The sequence below is a fragment of the Symphodus melops genome (genome assembly GCF_947650265.1).
Source record: "Symphodus melops genome assembly, chromosome: 5".
NCBI classification, from domain to species: Eukaryota; Metazoa; Chordata; class Actinopteri; order Labriformes; family Labridae; genus Symphodus; species Symphodus melops.
The window spans coordinates 19,330,275-19,349,496 of record NC_136695.1 but is presented as its reverse complement, the minus strand read 5'-3'; the positions used below and the strand labels follow the sequence as shown (position 1 = coordinate 19,349,496).

Genomic DNA, 19,222 nt, shown 5'->3' with positions numbered 1-19,222 from the left:
TTCAAGACTGAAACATCAAGCAAAAAAAAAAAAAGCACCTGCAACCATTTTGACAGTCAATTAATCTTTGTCAACCATAATGCTAGACAAATAGAGAATAAATATTGACTGTCAGGTTTACTTATAATCAAACAAGATCAGACTGATCATTGTTGGAGCTTCTCAGCTGTGAGAAATGTCATTTTGCTTATAAATGTTTCTTTAAATCTGTGACTATTTGAGGTTACCTCTGACACGACCCCTGCCACCAGGCTTCTGGAAACAGATCGGTGTTTGAAACTTAACTCGATAAATAAAATAAATGTAAAGATACAATTATGATTGTGTATTAATATGATGGATCAAGCGCCATAAAGAGGAGGATTGGTTAGTATCTTTGATGGTTTCTTGGACAACACAAGTACATCTGAGCTCTTAAAGTTTGTAATGGACATTTTAAAAACCTTTTTTTTTTTTTTTTACATTTAATGGATGACCAGAAATTAAGACATTTAATAAAGATCCACACATTCATTGATAAACTAAATCCAATACACAGTAAAGATGAGTAAAAATGAAAAATGTAATTCATGGTTGTAACGCTGAGATTAGGTTGTACTGTTGTCTTTCCTGTATTCGTCTCAGCCCAAGTTGTTCCTTTGTGGGAGTAGTTCTCTTTTCTCTGTCTAAATGTGTACAACTCAGATTCCTTCTCCTCACCCTACTACTGCCCTCCTCTTTTCTCCTCCTCTTTCCTCTTTTCTCTTTGTCATATACCGAACTCCAGAAAATTAAAGCCAGCTCATGTGTGTCTGTGGGAGGTATTTTGATTCCCAGTAACAAAACACAGTTCTCTCATTTTGATCCATGAGTGATTTAGTTGCGGTGTTGTGTGGTTAGTTGTTCGTTTAATTGTTGGTATGAGCCTTAAAAAAAGGTGTGTTTTTCAGTGCTACTGTATATGTGTCAGTTGATCTGCAGTGTCTCATAATCATTATCCTCCTCGCTCCATGAGTCTTAGCCTCAAGTTGTTGTTTTGCCGTAGACTGTGAGTAATAGAAGTGTGGGCGTTTAGTTATAAAGTCATATGCCTTGTGAATTTGAGGCACATGTATCTTGAGACAACAAATTTCAGATTTAAAAAATCCTGGGAAATGACTTGGTAAGAGCTTGTGCTACAAATGTTTAGCACTATTAATCATGTTGCTCTGTGGGTGATTTTCTAAAAACAGTCCACCACTGAAATATGTCTAATCAAAAAGTATAGATAGGACTCTTGATTCAGATGTCCATGGGCCTCTTCGGAGGAATCCTACAAGGATCTCCAATCGTTTTTATTTAACATAAAAGGAAAGTTTATGTCTGATTTGGGACCAAATATCTGAAACCCAGGACATTCCTACGATTCGAGTTTGTTCAGAAATGGTATGACTTTTAACTGGGATGAAACAGGACACACACACAATTTGAATTTGAAATATCTTCATTTTTACTTATTTTTTTGTCAAATTAATTTTTTTCATAAATTAAGAACCATGTGACAGATTCCTGGTCCAATGCTGGCAGTTGTGCTGCACACAGTGAAACTTACAGATTTAAAGAAGCAGAAAAATTAGCCAGTGTTACGATTGTCAGATGCAGAAGATCCCAATGATAGATTTAGGAATCAATTCTTTTTCCAAATTCACACTCAGCGCGATTGGAAGTGTTCCATTAAAGACTCATCAAGGTGTTATCATTTCACTTGGGCACGCAAGTATTCTTACGTTAGCTCACTGCTCTGTCCAAATGCTGTCTTACAGAGGTCCTCACATTGCAGATGACATGATAACATACAGCATGTGATATCACAGAAGAACTTCAATCAACATGCTGTGTTTGAGTTTGTTCACAGTGAGGCAGGAAGTCTACACGAGCTTGAGGAGGAGTAAACCTGTGAGGTTTTTATCTGTAAAAGAAAGATTTGAGATCAATGTTTTCAATGCAGATAATAGCCAAATGTTGGCAACATGCCGTAATGACACGGGCCACACATATGAAGTGTGACTGTTTATTGAGAGGATGTCAGGTTTGGGGGGGGGGAAGGCTTGGTAGGTCATGGGGCCTTTCCACCCCCCTTGCAGTCTTTGTCTTCTACCTTACATCCTCAATCTCAGCGGCTGGCTACAATTTGCCATTCATAGGACCAGAGTGGGTTGAAAATGTGCACACGATTTGAGGGGGGGGGGTTGCTTCTCTTTTTCATCACACCCACATAAGCACACCCACACCCACACATCTTCACCCTTGATTGCCCCTCCCTCCTCACCGCTCTCCATTCAGCCTTACCCCTCCACCCCGCCTCTTCCACCTGCTCTTGCTGAATAATAGATGGTGCTTTAAGATTAAAGAAGGGTCTAAACACTCGTGTGTGTCTGCACCGGTTTTCCGGCTTGTCCAAGGTGTGTCAGGACTACTTGCACAGCGTTACATGTAACTGCTTTTCTTCAAGATACATTATGTAAATATACTTTATGTAATCCACCGCAAAATCCAATCAAAATGCCCTCTATGAAAGGAAAACAGGTATTATTGTATTTAGTAAATAATGTAATTCAATCAGTGATCATATTGAATTGTTTCTCAATACCTATTGGTTAAATTCTTGAAATGTATTTAACAAACTCCTTAGTTGGTGATAATAAATGGTACATTATAGGTATTGAAGTATGAAAGGCTCTGATCAGAGTGAACATGTCTGTCTTATTTTATACTCACACGTGGGAACCACTGACACACACACGAGTTTCATAACGCTGTCTCTCCTGTGTTACGAAATCATCGTCTTCTGCAACATAAAGAGGAGAGGACTTCTCCCACCTCTCATGTTGACTCTGTCAGACAGTCTGTGTTATTTTATTTCTGCTGCGTTGTGTCAGCTCTCCATCTTTATGCAAATACTGAAGGGTCAATTACAGGCAATGGCAAATACATTATTCATCTATGTGAAGGGTGTGTGTGTGTGTGTGTGTGCGTGTGTGTGTGTGTGTGTGTGTGTGTGTGTGCAGTAGGGAGGACAGCGTTAGTGTGGAGGGGGTTGAAGGGGATACAACACTGATCCAGCCATAGGGACCCTTCTCATGCTGCCTATATGTTAGGCAAGATGCAAATCAAACATCCCATGGTTGGCTGGTTTGATGAATGTGTGCATATGTGTAGGTACGCCTGGGACTGAGCAAGAATACGTGTGTGAACAGAGGAAGGTTGTTGCTACCGCTGCAGTCGTTTAAATGAACCCTGAAAAAGTGTGCGCGTCGTCTCGTTGGGTCTCAGGTGCAGAGGACGCTCGTGAAGTGACGTCTTAATTAGAGGCCCAGACGGAGAAAAAGGAAGAATCAATACTTAAAGGAAAGGATAATGAAGAGATCCGGGAGAATAAAGGAGAATTTATTTCTCAGTCTTTTTAATTCTTCTTTAATTCGTCTTTCCTTACATCAAATTTCAGCCTTGATCGACATGGCTGAATTGTTCATGATATTAGAATTGAATTCCATAGCGTAGTCACTCGAGAGTTTTCTTGCTAATGTAGATTGATCTGAATATTATGGTATGAGCTTCAAAATGTCAGGAGTGCTTACTTTTTTTAGTTCTGCGACTGAATTAGTCATTAAACAACTCCTCTACATTTTACTGAGCTGACACTTTTACCCAAAGCTACATACATCAGCGAGTGAGTACGACACAAGAAATGATCGAGGAAAAAGGAAACACTGAGTGCAAACAGACAGCTTTAAGTCTTACACACACAGGTGCTGACTGTGCATTGCCTGTCAGCCTATACATTCTCCTTTAATCATTTTATTTCTATGCCTTTAACCTTAACTTTTTCATTTCATAGAGCTGGATATCACTTGAATCCCTCTTTGTACTGATGATTCAACTGGGAGAGTTATTTACCCATCAAAGCTCTGGAAATGATCTAAATGTCATTGATCAAACGGCGTCTTTGTGTGAAATGAGTGGGATTTAAATGTTTCGGGAAAAAAAATTCTCTTCCCACTTGTTTTTGAGCAAAGCAGAAGAACTGCTGGTTCTAAAAGTGGTTTTTCACCAACAATAAACTCTTTTTCTCTCAGAGGGAAAAAAGAACCAGAATACATTCTTATCAGCTGATGTCATGTTTATGATGATGACCTCATGACATTGAGGGATTTTTGATCATTTCAGTGTCTGCGTGTGTGTGTGTGTGTGTGTGTGTTTGGCTCCTGGTGCTGTGGGGTTATTGGTGTGCCTTCCTGTCCTTCATGCGTGCATTCATCTTGTGTTGCTTGTAAGTACATGTGAACGCCGACTTCCAGCCACACGTGATTTATTTAACATTCTCTCCGATCCCATCTGAGGATTATATATCATCCACCCCTGTCTCGCCCCTGCATCCTGACTTTACTACAGCCCGAATCCACTCTTCTCCTCCTCTTCCACCTCCACCGCTGTCTCTCCTCCTCTGCTCGCAGGTCTGTAATTTATTGCAAACAGGCATGATCTGATTTACCGAGGATATAATGAGGAAAACACAGAGAGAGAGAGAGAGAGAGAGAGAGAGAGAGGAGAAGAAAAAGGAGAGGTGGAGAGGGAAGAGAAATAGTTAAGGATGGAAATAAAGAGGAGGACATGAGAGATGTGAAAATGTCCTTCATGCACCCTTGAGTCTTGGTGGGTGGGTTGAGTAAGAGCGGGAGATAGGGTGAGATAGTTTGTGTGTGCGTGTTAGTGTGCGTGCTCGAGGGAGTTGTGTACTTGAAAGGAGTACCCTAAAAAGAAACTAGTCCCTGCTTCCCCTCGTCTCTCTCTTCATCTCTGTCTCCCAGTTCCTTGTTTTCCTTCTTGCTTCAGGCTGGACTTCTCTCTCTGATCTGTGTGTCCACTGATCACACACGCTCACTCTTATATGCACACTTGAGGAATTATATCTGTGTGAGCAAATGGCTCATGAACAACATTTTACACTTTATGTTTGCACAGCACATCAGGAGCTGTGTGTTCTTGTAAAGTAGTGTGTTCATGTTTGTCTCTGTCTAAATGTGTTGAGCAGAGTTTGTGGAGTGTAACAGGAAGGTGGATACGAATGAGTTTTTACGGAGGTGCGTCGGGTTAATTAGAAGGACAAACAGCAGTAAGGATGTTAGCGTTAATAGCAACTTAATGTTTGTGTGTGCATTGCTCTTCAGAGGCATGCATATTTAATTCTGAGAAACCAGACAGTCGTTATTTTTAAGTCTGTCCTTAAATAAACTAAGAAATGACTGTATGTGTACTGGAGCTTTTTTTGGGCCTCAGTATATGTATGGCCTTTTTAAAAACACTTTAGTTTACTACACAGTAAGCAAAAGTGCTTGCATGCTGAGACGTATTGTTTAAGTTCAACATGTAGCCTGTGCTGTAGCTGGTAAGCTTTGTCCCCCATCATGGTCTCTTTGTGGCCCATATGAACACAGTTTTTGCACACATTGGCCTCATGAATATTGTTTACAGCCATATTAGCAGCTGCTTTAAAGCAGAGGTTTGAGCTATATGCTAGCATCAGCATGCTAACATCCCCCCATCAACATGTGAGTGGAGGTGTTATATGACCAGTTGTAGGATCTTAGTTTGGACAGCTCGCATGCTCACGTCTGTAAAGGAAGTTCAGCTGAGGCTGAAGGGAAACATTTTTAATTCTGATGGTATTTGGTCAACAGTATCATCCTGTAGGGGAAAACAATATAAGGCTATCCATCCGATACTGGTCCAGGGATTTTACCCAAGATGACATGCATTTTTTCAAAAGGCTCGTTCTGATAGCCATGCCGCGAGTGTTTCTGAAAATGTAAACCTTCAAGGGAAGGGTAAGTGTTTGTAGCGCTTGCTGACTTACCAACCTTCCCTTTTATGCTCTTTGGTTCTTCCTTGCCATCTCTTTATACCCCTTTATATATATATTCACCCTCTCTTCCTTCCTTCCCCCCTCTCTTCTGACGAGCCATCTCGTCTCAGCGTGGAGGATTAGTGGAGACAAAGAGAGATCCAGGAGCTGACTGTCGCTGAAGACATGGACAGGAGGGAGAGACTGTTGTTCTCTCAGCAGGAAAAGATACTAATGCCTCTCCAAAGACCATTGTCTCTCATCGATTACTCATTTCCCTCCGTCATGCTGAATAAAAATGAATCTAAAGTGTGGTTTACTGTCAAAGGATTAACTATTAAACAATTTCACCACTGCGCAATATCTGATGTAGTCGGTGGATAAATGGAGAGCACAAATACCCGAACACAAACACAGTGATGGATGTGAGTGCATAAATAGGATAATCGATTCAAAAGTAATCTCGCCATGATAACTTGGTACCAATCGTGCAGTTCTCCAATACTCTGTCACTTTGTATCTGTTTATATGGAGGTCACGAACAATCCACATGTTGTAACAGATACAGATCAGCATGTTCGTCTTCGTGCCCACAGTCTCTCTATAAACTGCATAATTTAGGACTCACCTCTATTCGCCTGTATGTTGTATGCTGTAGACCTAACTGCATAATGGACTCAAGGCTGCAGTGAACAGTGAAGGAATATAGAAACATTCGGTTTCCTTTTTTTTTTTTTTTTTTTGCTCTGTTAGCATCAATATGTTTTGTTTGAGCGTCAGTATTCCCTGTGCAATAACACCAGGGATCCCTTTGAGTGAGTTGGTGGAATTGTGTGTCTGATAAGTGATTGGAGAGTGAATGAATTATAGCCTGGAGACCCTTAATGAGGCCTCAGTGGTAGTGACGGGCGGGGGGAGAGGGTGGCTAGGCAGGTGAAAGGAGCTACATCTTTCCCCCAAAGAGAAACCTCGATCAAGCCTCTCCCTCAGCTTCTCTCCTTTCACGTCTTTATTTCTTTTACCCACCTTTCTATCTTGTCCCTACCCGCTCTGTTTCCTCTGGTGCTCTTACTCCTTCTCTCCTCTTTCTGTTTCCTCTGCAAACCCTGCCCCCCCCCCCCTCCTCCTAACCAGCACCTGACACAGCACATGCTCAGCCCTTTGTGTGCTGCTGCCCTTTATTAAAGGGTTAAATTGCCCAAAAATCCATACATGGAGCTGAGGTCTATTCAATGAGTATAGTGCTTGTGTACAGATGTGTTTGGACAATCTGATGCCTCATATTAAACCTTCTTTATATTATTATTATCATTATTATTATTTTTAGACCTTTTTTTTGTTTTGTTTTGACGTTGGGTTGTATTAAAGAGTCTTTGAAAGCAGCTCGAAGGGAGTGAGTGAAAGCCATGAAAAGCCTGGAACCCCTGCTCTTGTGCCAATCCGCTCACATTTGCACACACACACACACACACACACACACACACACACACACACACACACACACTAACACACACACATTAGTCTAGCTGATTGGTCCTTTTTTTGGTGCTGTTTTTCATCCCAGTGCCATGCTGCAGCCAAGCGACACAGATCGTGAGAGGAATTTTGGACCGCACTGAAACTTGGTGTGTGTGTGTGTGTGTGTGTGTGTGCGTGCGTGTGTGTGTTTGTATGATTCACCTCAGGAGCTCAGACTGCGTTGCCATAGCAGATGTTTTATTTTTCCTGAACAATCAAAACAAAAAGCTTTAAAGGGACAGGTGATGTTTGATGTGAGTGACAGCCCTGGACTCTGTGCACCCAGTTCAGTTCAACTTCATTAAGACCCTTTTAATAAAGGTCTTCATAGAAACCTCGAAGCGGTGTCATGGCTTTCAGGCTTTGGGTGTAAGCGGGCTGGCTGGAATTAAAGTATAGAGAAAGCAAGACACGGTTTTGATTACTAAGTAAATGGCAGTTTCATGATGCAAGCTGAAAGTGGAGCATCTGTGGATCCACCTCCGAAATTCTCCTCCAGGCTTTGATTGACAGCTTGACGCCTGCTCTCCCACAGATGTTACTGTGCATGTGGTTGCCAAAAAAACTATCTTCCAGTGTTGCGGAGGATAAGTGGAGAATTCCATCAAGCAGTTAGCAGAGAGAACGAGAGTAAGAGCCGCTCAATGAGACAGAGAACGAGAAGGAGACATGCGGGTGCCCACATCTTGTCTGCGGGTATAAGATGGACTTTTGGATGACGTCATGATGTGGTCACATTTTCGAATTCTCTTTTCCATATCAGAGAAAAATGGCAAAATGGGCACTCACAGTTTTTAAACAGGTGCAAGTTAACAGAATGAGTAAGGGTGTGGTGGGGAGGGTGTGGGTGCGTGTGCGTGTGTGCGTGCGTGCGCGTGTGTGTCAGTATGGGGGTTGGGGTTAAGGCTGAGTTTGCGTCTTTGTCTGTCAAATAAATTATTTAAATCCCCCAACAATTAAAGCTGAAATCTGTTATCAGCGTCCTCCATTAGAGTCGTGTGTATGTGTGCCGTGCCGCCTCAGTATGCTGCGGCTGCTTGTTCCCCCAGTCTGTGCTCAGCGTGCAGTCGGATAAGATCACAAGCTGTGAATCTTAAACACACATCCCAGCAGAACAAAGGCTAACAGCGCGCCTGTGACCCAGTGACTCATGCACACACCGAATGTCTTCATCACAGGAGTGTATGAATATTTGGACGGGTAATGCTTTTGATGCAAAATGTTAAAAAAAATGTCTCCCTGGAGTGTTTTCATGTGACACTTGCAGTATTTTCTTATTTGAGGGCTGACGTGTGTGTAACGTGTGACCTGACATTAGAGGGGGTGAAATGTGTGCTATGGGGGTTGCCTGTTTCACAGCTACACAGAGGAGCTTAACGCCAGTGCATGTTGGGAAATATTTTAGGGCCCTGAGCTATGTATTCACACCTTGTGCCTCCCTCTCTTTCACTTTAACTGCCTCTCTCCTTCCCTCAGTCATTATTCCCCCCTTGATGGCCATTCCCCTCCCTCTTTCCATTCGACTCCACTCTCTCAGCTCTCTCCATGCAGCCTTTTTTTTTTTTTTTTTTTTTATTGCTGTAGCAAAATGCCCATTAGTCATGTTAGAGAGCCTCGTCGTTCAGCGCCTGCGTACGTGTGCATGCTGATGTCAGGTGGTTAAGTTGTATAATGTAATAAGAAACATTTCACCAGCTTTGGAAAACGTCAACCTCTCGAAAGTAAGCTCAGTTTATACTAAAACAAAAAAAAGGAAACATCATGTGCCTGCCTTCACAAGGAAACATTTTCCTTCCATCTGCCTCATTTTGACTCGTTCAAGAGATTTACTCTTCCTTTGCTTTCAAAAGTCTGTCGGTTTGGGAAAGATAGGTTATTGAAAAAGCCTTTATTAATTTGGAGAGTAAATCTAATAAATTATAGACGTTTAGATCTTCAAGCAAGTTCATCAACACCGTAAGAAAAGCAAAGGTTGAAAATGTAGCTGCGGGGCAAAAACAGATTCATTATAAAGAGAGGTTTGTTGTTGTAGATACACCTAAAGGCAGGGTTGCCCTCGTTCTCCCAAAACAAAGTGTATCATCAAAGTCTTTCAATTCAATTCAAGAAACTTTATTTATCCCCGAGGGGCAAGTGACCACGTTGTTTATCATTTGTGAAGTGTAAATGTAGTCCTCGATGTGAATCTAATCTAGATGTAAATCACCTGGTAACATTAAAAGCTTCACATCTTCAAATTTGTCCCTGTCAATGCAAAATGACATATTCAATTCAATTCAAAAAAACGTTAATTGTCCCAGGGGGGCAATTCAAAGTTCAAAATATAACCTTCAGACAAGCAGTGGGGTTTCTGTGAATAGCATAAACATATTAACACCTTGTAACAAACATGAATAACTCCAGGATGAGGGATCAGGAAGTAGGAAGTGCAACCTTTTTACTCAGTCTGGGTTTCAGGACACATTCCTGCAGAACTTCATTCACTTTTTAGCTGAGATTTAACATTCACACATCTGTTAGCCTGTCATGAAGCCACAGTGGGATGATTGGTTATCTTAGGCAAACATGAATACTGTAAACAAGAGGAAATGGCTTCCCTTGCACGTCTGAAGCAGAGTAAATCTCACACCTTTACCTACATTTGACTCCCACCTCTGTGTCCTCACGCTGTTTATGTTACAATGAAAAGTGGCCGCGGTGTTTGCCGAGAGCACGAGATGAAGATTAAACACACTGACTTTCCCATGTCTGGATGCTGACAGCAAGCCGGAGATGATTGATGGCTCTTTGCTTCTGCGTGGTGATGGGGCCTCTTCAGATACTAAAACCGTTGCTTCGGTTGCACAGTCTTTCCACATTCAGACAACTTTAAAAGATAATACAGTTTCACAGCCCACAGAGTGAAAGAAGCACAGACAGCATGAAAGAAACAGACACATCACAGCAGCATTCAGAGCTATAGCAATCTTGAATTTCAATTAAAAAAAAAATAGATGCATAAAATGAATGAACCTCACAGGTGACATCTCTACACAGTAACAGTCAACACAGTCAGGTCAGGGATAAAAGAGTTGGAGTATCTATTGGTTCTCCTAGGAGGGGCAAGATAGCGCCGTCTAAAGGAAATCAAAGAAAAGACAGCTGAGAGAACATGTCCCGGGTTGATTTGTTATCCCTTTTGCTTCCTGGACCACACGCTCCTTCCACAGGGAGCTCAAGTCTTTCAGCCGGACTCCAATAATCTTTAAGCAGAGCGTTACAATGTGGATTAAACTGTTCTTGTCCTTCGCAGACAACCCATTGGACCGACAGATAAAAGAACATTTTAAAGGACTTTCAATGAAAGAATGATACAAGCTACATAACGCTTTGAGAAACACGAAAAGAGTTCAGCCTCCGCGTCAGATCATCTCTTCATTGACCCCTTTTCATGATTGACTCAGAGTTTTCAGCAGTTCTTCCCAAAATCTATGATCAATTCTTTGGTTATCAGGACATAAAGATCCAGGAAGTTTTCATCGCACCACTTTAGAAAGGTTGATAGAAAGGACGCAGCCCTGAGGGGAACCAGTGTTTGACATTATTGTCTGATAAACACAGCAGTGAGTGAAAAGTCATTCAAGGTTAGTTAATCCTAAACTCGGTTTAGTCTGATTACAATGAGTTTGTTATGCTGATGATCTGTCAGTTTTGTTCTGCTCTCTTTTTGTTCAGGATTGTTTTGTGTTTATGAAAAGCTTCACATCAGTATTGGCTCAGGCCTGACTCACTGCACGTGATGGCAGCAGACATGAAAGCTCAGTTCTCCTACTCAGCATCACTACATCCCTGTTGTGATGTACTTCATTTTATTTTACAATGTATACGTTTTCACAGTGTGGATTGTTTCAGTTATTGTTCCCTTTCAATACTCTGTGTGCTTTTTGATGCTGTAAGTTTGCTACGATTATAGATCTGTCTGTCAGAAGCTGAGACTTAAAGTTGTGTTTTATTACACAGTAGTTTGAATAATGGACAAATCCCAAGTCATTTGCCGCAATGCTCTGGGTGTGTATCTTTTGTGTGTGTGTTTGCACAATAGCTCGTACATCTCTGTCTCAGATTGGCCCTGCAGTGTGCGTCTCCATTGGGATTCTTGGGTCCAGCTCTGCTGAGAAAGCACACATAGACTGATTTCCTCTTATTTATGCCGTTCTTTCACTTCCTTGCTCTCTCAATTTATTTCCTGCCTCCTTCCCATTCTGCCTGTGTCACTTCTTTTAGGCCTACCTGACCTTCATTTGTCCTTATTTCCTTGGACAGACACGATCATCACAAACACACAAACACACACACCAGACATTTGCTAGAAGGCTGGATTTGTATAATTATGTTTGTGCGAGTTTGTGTGCTGGAAATAGCCTTGTCCCAGTACGCTGGTCATAATTAGCCGGACTGATGCTCTGAAGCTTTGTGCTGCCAAGACTGAATACAGCCGTCCTATAATAAAACAAAACAAGCCAACTTGTATAACTGAGTGACACTCAAATGAAAATCACAAATGTTCTAATCTTTATTCTCTTATTTCTTTCCTCTCTTTTTTTTCCAGTGATCTGCTGTCTTCAGGATATGTGGAGCGACATTTGTCAGAGAAAGGGAGGACTGTCATCACCAGTGTAAGACTCTGCGAATCATCACCGCTCGTGTTCACTCACACTTTACCTCCACTTTAAAGATTAAGAATGGAAGCTACACAGCTAAGCTAGCCCTAACCCTAACCCTGTGTTCATGCTGCTCTGATGTAACACTGCAGTCTGTATGTGGTTATGCAGATGAAGACAAAAGCAAATTAACATAGTTTTGGACTTTTTGGTCTTTTGTTTTGAAAAAACAATCAGATCTTAAAAATACAACCAGAATGTGGTTTGAACAACTGCTGCTAAATAGGAAGACTTTACAGGTCCTCTCAGCTTTACACACTATTTGTAGGTCTCTAAGCACATTTTGGTTTAACTCTTAGTGCTTCCCTTTCTGTCAATGCGCGAGTGACCATAGTACAGCATTTAACGACTTCAAAACCAAGAGGGTGGGTGGAGACCAAACACAGAGCAAAAAGGGGAGTGGTTGATCTGAAAGAAGAAAAAAAACTCCAATGGGAATGCCCGTCTCTAAAAGTAAAGGCACTAAAGGCCCCAGAATAACAAAAAAAAAAAGAATTGCATCCATTCACCTGACCCGTTCTCCAGAACTACCTGTGTTGTTAACATATTGAGAATCCTTAAGGAAACAGAGGTAAGAAAACAGGAGTGTTTATTGGAATAAGTTAAGAATACTAACGTTTGTTAGATTTCAGATACAGATTAAAACCAGAAGTGAAACATGTTCAGTTTGGCTAAGCTAGAGATGTCTTATACCTTGCTGTTATCGATGACATCCATCTAAATCAGCATTTAAAAGATTAAAACCTCCCTGCAGAGGAGCTGAATAGACTCCACTGAAGATTTGTTCTCGGCTCTGTTTTTCTGTTGCACTTCTTTGAAGCGACTACAGGTTCCTCCCCCTCCCTAAGCCTTTTATTGGTTAATCAATGTTCAGAAAGCACAGCCGATCCAGGCCCCTAGTCTTTGTTCATCTGAGATATCAGAGGACCAGATTGACACTGTAACTGTGGCTTCAACATGATTTTAAGATGTCTGGGATAATCCTCTGAAATCTGGACGTGAGTTACAGGATAGCCACTGAGGCTTCTCGTTACATTACGTACTGTAAGTGAGGAGGATTAAAATGGTCAGGATTTATTCAGCTGAGAAGCAGATTAGAAAGATATAATATCCTTTACAGAGAATGATCCAATTAGTACACCACATATCGTGTCATACAGGATATGTTTCAGTAATTATGGAACTTAGAAAGTCATCTCTCTATGAATTAATTCACCTTACAGAGAAAACATCAGTTTACTCTGCCTGTGGGCTCGGCTCTCATGCTTTATTTATTAAATAGTCGGCAGAATATGAGGCTCTCTTTATTAATGGCTGCTTTCCAGAGAGGTTAATATGAGACAAGCTCCAGTTTGTTGCTCTGCTCACAGAGGTCAAAGTGTCGGCCGTCATCACACAGCTGCTGCTCTACTAGTCTGCCTCCGACGTTTCTCTGGTCATGTAGTACATATAACAAAAGCAACAGATGTAGAGAAAACAGCTAAAGAGTCGCATAGCTGTACTTTTCCTCCTTTTAAGTTAAACTCTCTGTCATAGAGAATTTATACACTTATTGTAAAAATGATGTTTACACAGAGTATAATAGGAATTACGCCACAAGGTTGAAGGATGTACCTGATTCTATTAAAACACTTTGACCTAGTTTAAGCATCATTAGAGCTTTTTTTTTTAAAGATATTTTTTTGGCCTTTTTGCCTTTGTAGACAAGGACAGCCGAAGAGAGACGGGTAATGTTGGGAGGAGAGAGAGGGGGGGATGACATGCGGCAAACTGCCGAGGTCAGATTCAAACCTTCGGCTGCTTCCCTGAAAACAATTGACTCTATATCTGTGGCATGTGTCATAACCAATAGGAGATTGGTGTACAGACCAAAAAATACAAACCCTAATGGGGAGACTTCTATCATTAGCGGGGCGGCTGTGGCTCAGTTAGTACAGTCTGTCATCGCTGTAACAGAAGATCCAGGGTTCGATCCCCAGCTCCTGAAGCCAAATGTCCACCGTGTCCTTAACTCCAGGTTGCTCCCACTGCTTCGATGGGGGTGTATTAATGTAACTGAATGGAATCAGTTACTTTTGATGGTCACTTTACATGGCAGCCTCCACCATCAGTGTGTAAATGTGTAGTTGTGACCTTTGGTGTTAAAAGTGTTTGAGTAGTCAAAAGACTAAAAATGCGCTATACAAGCTCAAGTCCATTTAACATTACCATAAACACCTCATTTCCCCTCAGGGGATCAATAAAGTAAAATAAAATGAATAAATAACAGAAACCCATCAGTAACCTGTTATGCTCGCTCATATACTATTCACTAAGGTCAATAACACATAGAGATGTTACAAAAGGGTATTTACACCTACAGTACAGCAGGTATGCTAACTGTATACAGGAGATGCCCCTCTCTGTAAAGAAGGGGAAACATTGTATCCTCACAGGAGTCCATCTCTAAATACACACAATCACTACGTCTGTTTCATGAAAATAAAACATGATATGTGTGTAACACCTGTCTTCATACTAGTTATCTAATGTGCTCAAACTTTCAGAGTGTCCTACTTGTTTACTCGCTGAACTTCATCTTTGTGTTGTGCATTGTTGTGTCCAGATGAGACGATGTATTACTCTTCTGCAGGTCGTAGGAGATCACAGATCAGACAGATTTAGTAACACACACACACACACACACACTGAGGATGTACCCACAGCGCTGGGTTTTGGGTGTTTCTCGCTTTGATGAGAAGTGGAGCAGAAGGTTCAAGGCGACAGGGGGAGGAGTGACGCCGGGATAGTAGAGCACAGCTCCTCTTATAAATAGCCCTCTCCGTCTCTTCAGCTCTCACTCGCTCTACGTCTCTTTACCCTACCTCGCCCTCGCTCATCTTCGCTAACTCCACTTAGGTGCACTTATCAAACGTGTTCTTCTGATACCATACACTGGATATGGATACAAACATTTCATACTACAACTATCTGTCTTTTTATTCAAAGCGTTTACCCTCTTGTGCCAGCATTCTCTTCTGTTGTCTGTGCTTTGGTCTTATTTGTTGTTTCTGCTCATCTTGGATGTGACATTAACAGAGCTGCATGGACCTTTTTACCATTGTGTGAAAATAACCTCCTACCAGCACATATTTTACACATTAACCACATTTTATCAATTTAATTTAGTCGATATAAAAAATAAAGTTTTGTGTCAGTTTGATGTAAAACTGGTATTCTATGAATGAGTTCTTTGGCTGACGCAGTTTCTCACTTGACTCCCCACTGTCTAGCGACTCTTTTGTCACAACACGGCACTTGAAAAAGATGACATGTATTACTTTGTGGGTTTGAGAGTGGCACAGAAGTGTACTTTGTAACCCTAGGACTGAATGACCTTTTCCAGGGTGAACGCTAAGCGTGGCAAAACAGGCTCCATCCAGACTTAAAACACAAAGACCTGTAAGATTCACCTCTGATTTGCTGACACATTTTCATGTCAAAAAGTAGAACATTTCCACGACAATAAACTACTGGCCTGACTCAAAACCCAAACAACTGCTTTTGGATGAACTTGAAGGTCTTTGATCCTGTAACAGCTCACTGACCAATGCTCTTGTGTTAGGATGGGAGCTAATTACTTCAGCGAGTTGTTTTTACACACTTTTTGCTGTGTCATGGAACAACACAAAGAAAAACCTGCATGTAACCTCGCACTAACTAATTGGAAAGACATGGATTAGGATTAAGTCCACAGACAGAGCTGTTGGTCGTGGACAGAACACTGCGTTGTTGCTCAGCATCAGACCGTAGAGCAGAAATTGATCCTCTGATAAAAGCTGCGCTTCCTCGGGGAGACCGGCTTCCTGCCTAATGGCTGTTAGGCAGCAAGAAATGGACCAGGAAGAGATGGCCTGCAGAGCACTTAGACACTTAGACATCATACCCATCTGTAGAAAATAAAAGTGTGTTTACGCTCGCAGACACACACACACACGGAGATGGAGACTGAGAGAATGAGTGGTTGACGACGAGTCATGACAGATATGTAAAGTTTTTTTTGTCTTCATACAAATGACTGATGCTGTGGCCTTTCTATAGTGAGAAGTTGAGAAGGAGTCACAGAGCAGTTAACACACAGATGGTCGTGCACAGTACCACTGAAAAACACAGAAACATACAGTGCCTGCACACACACGCTTCTTCACTCGATCATACTTGCACTTGTGTGGGTTAGCAAATGAATTATGTGTGATTGATCGCTCTGAAATCGTTTACTGATGGAATATGGTAATATAAACAGCTAGTGGAGTATTTGGCTCTCTGAGACATTTCAGGAGGCGGCTGTGTGTTTGTCTGATCTGTATTTGTGTGTTTATTCTGTGCTTACAGGGAGGAGAGCACTGCTACTATCAAGGGAAGGTCAGAGATTTTCCTCACTCCTTTGTGGCGCTCTCAACCTGTCACGGATTACAGTAAGTATAAATATTGTGTGTATCTGATGTATTAAATGTGTGTGTTTTTTGTCAATATTGCTGTAGGGCCTTGCTCTCATTTGTCCTTTAGGTCATTGTAATTAGTTTAAGTCAGCTCATCTGTGCCTCTCTAAGATTTTGACGGGTACTGCTCAGATGTCTCCTCTTCTTTTTCCTCTTTTATTCTCTTCCTGGAATTGGTATTTTTAGAGTTAGTGTTCTAAAGCAGGGCTCTGTCAGTGAGAGAGGGGTCAGAAACAAACCCTGGCTGGAGGAAAAAACATGTACAATGTTTATGTGTGTCAGAAGTTAGTATATGTGTGATTGTGCTTATCATTCACTTGAAAAGAAACGAGAGAGAGAGAGAGAGAGAGAGAGAGAGGGTGGAAATGCATTCTACAGTGTACTGTTTGTGATTATGTGTGGACAACATACGCTCCCCTTAGCGCGCGCACACCACTCAGACTCACACACACACATATACGCAAAACGTATTTGCATTGTATAGTTTGTACACACTCTTAAGATTACAAAAAAATGCAGAAACACAAAATATATCTAGAAACATGTATTATTACTGGGCTAGAGGAAGTTCCTTGTAAGTCTCATCGTCTGCCTACACAGAGGCTAAAATCTATTGAGTGACTCATCATGTCATCCTTTGGACCTCCAGACTTTCTTTTTCTGTTTTTGAGAAGACATTTATTCATAGAATAGTTTAGCTTTTTATGCTGTCCTTTATGTTATCACATTTCCGGAGCTTGTTCATGATCTTTAAGTGAAGGGTAGTGCGTCAGATTTAATGGCTTAAAGCATTTAAGCCACACACTGAGGACTGTTTTCTGTATTTGTTTCTGATTTTTTTAACGTTGTGCAAGACTTGTCTCTGTCACAGCATCTTCCCCTAAAAACACACACACACACACAAAACTACTCTTTCACACGTGCAACCTTTTATCTTTACACAAAATACTTATGAACCAATATTAACAATATAGGCCACTAATGAATGAGAACTTGAATGGATTTATCAACCAGACACTTACTTTGACCTTTCACGTTTCTGTCAAATATGATGTCAGCTCAGCAGTTTATGTAACACATGTTCTCTGTTGTTGTCACTCGTAGGGGCCAGGATGATGTGTGAGACTGATTATGTCAACTTCACATTAAAGAAGTGTGCTGCGAATGTTACACAACAAACAAGTGTCGGGAAGCACAACCAGCTTTTATTTTTTTTTCACTTGTAGTATTTCTTTTTAAAGTCTGAAATGTGATGCTGAAGAGATCTAAGCTGTATGAAGTCTCAGTTGAGTTAATTAACAAAACCTTTCACATCTGCTCCTATCAGGGCTTTTTTTTAACGGTTAATCCCTCTGAACCCATTATGCTTCATCAGGCGAAATAAACAAAAAGAAAACAACAAACAAACAAATCCATCATAAAGAGTTAATCAGTGCAGCGAGTAACTGCAGCTAATGAACTCTTATCATCAGGAGCTGACGACTGTATTAAGGAGCGCTTAATAAGTCAAGCTGCGGCTCTTAAATAGCTTTTGCATATTTCATGTGATTGTGGCGACTTGTTTGTCGGCAAAACAAATGCGTAAAGTAAACACAAAATAATGTCAGAGTTTGTCTTAGCCTATCAAGGTTAGTGTGTTTCAGTTCTAATGAATATGTTCAAATGTGACTGAAGCATGTTAAAATGCTACTGTCATACAGTTCTACGTTGATTTAAATCCCAGGTTTTGGGTTCTTGTTTGTTCTCAAGCAATGAACAAATACACAAGTAATACATGAAACGGACACACCCAGAGTATGCCCCGTAAACACTGATTTGTGTGTGTGTGTGTGTGATCGTGTAGGAAGGAGGGAGTTAAGGGAGTGCTCTGTGGTGCCGATGGGGGTTAGACATTAGAGGGAGAGTATTTCCCTTATGCTGAGTCAGGTGTTTACCGTAATATACATCCTGCTCTGTCCTTTTTCTTTCCACACACACACACACACGCACGCACGCACACACGCACTCGCACACACACACACACACACACACACACACCCGCGCATGCAAATTCAATAAGGTATGAATTTTGTAAAGAGAGAATTGCTCTCAGCTATACCTATCACATGGATACATACAGCAAAGCGTTGACTCAGAGTCCTGTTTCAGCAAATCTTTATCTGATTAGAAAATTATCAATACTGTTTACGTTCACATTGACCATGTTAGCCATTTAGAATATGCCTTAAATTCATCATATAAAGTGATGAGACTGATCATGAACCAAATGAACCAGACTCTCATCCTGTGATCTCAACTGAACAAAATCTTTTCTAATGATTTTATTTTTCTTGTGTACCCAAAATATAAATATAAATTAGCATGCCGTCCCTTGAAAACTGAATCATTAACTCCTGACCTCGGGATAAAGTCCTACAGAATGTGTTTGCAAGCATGACCGTTCTTTGTCTCTGTTACTCTGACTCTTTTTTTCTGTCTGTGTTCATAATCTGCTCAAAGTGCAGTGTTGGACCAGAATGTAATAAGTGGAGGAAAAAAAGACAGGGACAGTTGGAAGAGGAAAGGTCATTGGTGTGTGTGTGTGTGTGTGTGTGTGTTTACCCTTTTGACGTCATAGTTTGACCTTACCAATCTCCTAAAAGCTTCCGATAAAGTTAATTAGCAGA

General features: G+C 41.2%; 1 protein-coding gene across 2 annotated transcripts in view; it reads left to right on the top strand.

The window, feature by feature from the left end:
• adam22 (ADAM metallopeptidase domain 22) overlaps window positions 1-19,222 on the top strand; it is a 56,251-nt gene that overhangs the window by 6,111 nt on the left and 30,918 nt on the right. For both annotated transcript variants that reach the window (XM_079343838.1, XM_079343839.1), the window contains exons 4-5: window positions 11,967-12,033; window positions 16,450-16,532. In XM_079343838.1, the coding sequence (XP_079199964.1) occupies window positions 11,967-12,033; window positions 16,450-16,532 (150 nt within the window). The remainder of the gene's footprint in view (window positions 1-11,966; window positions 12,034-16,449; window positions 16,533-19,222) is intronic.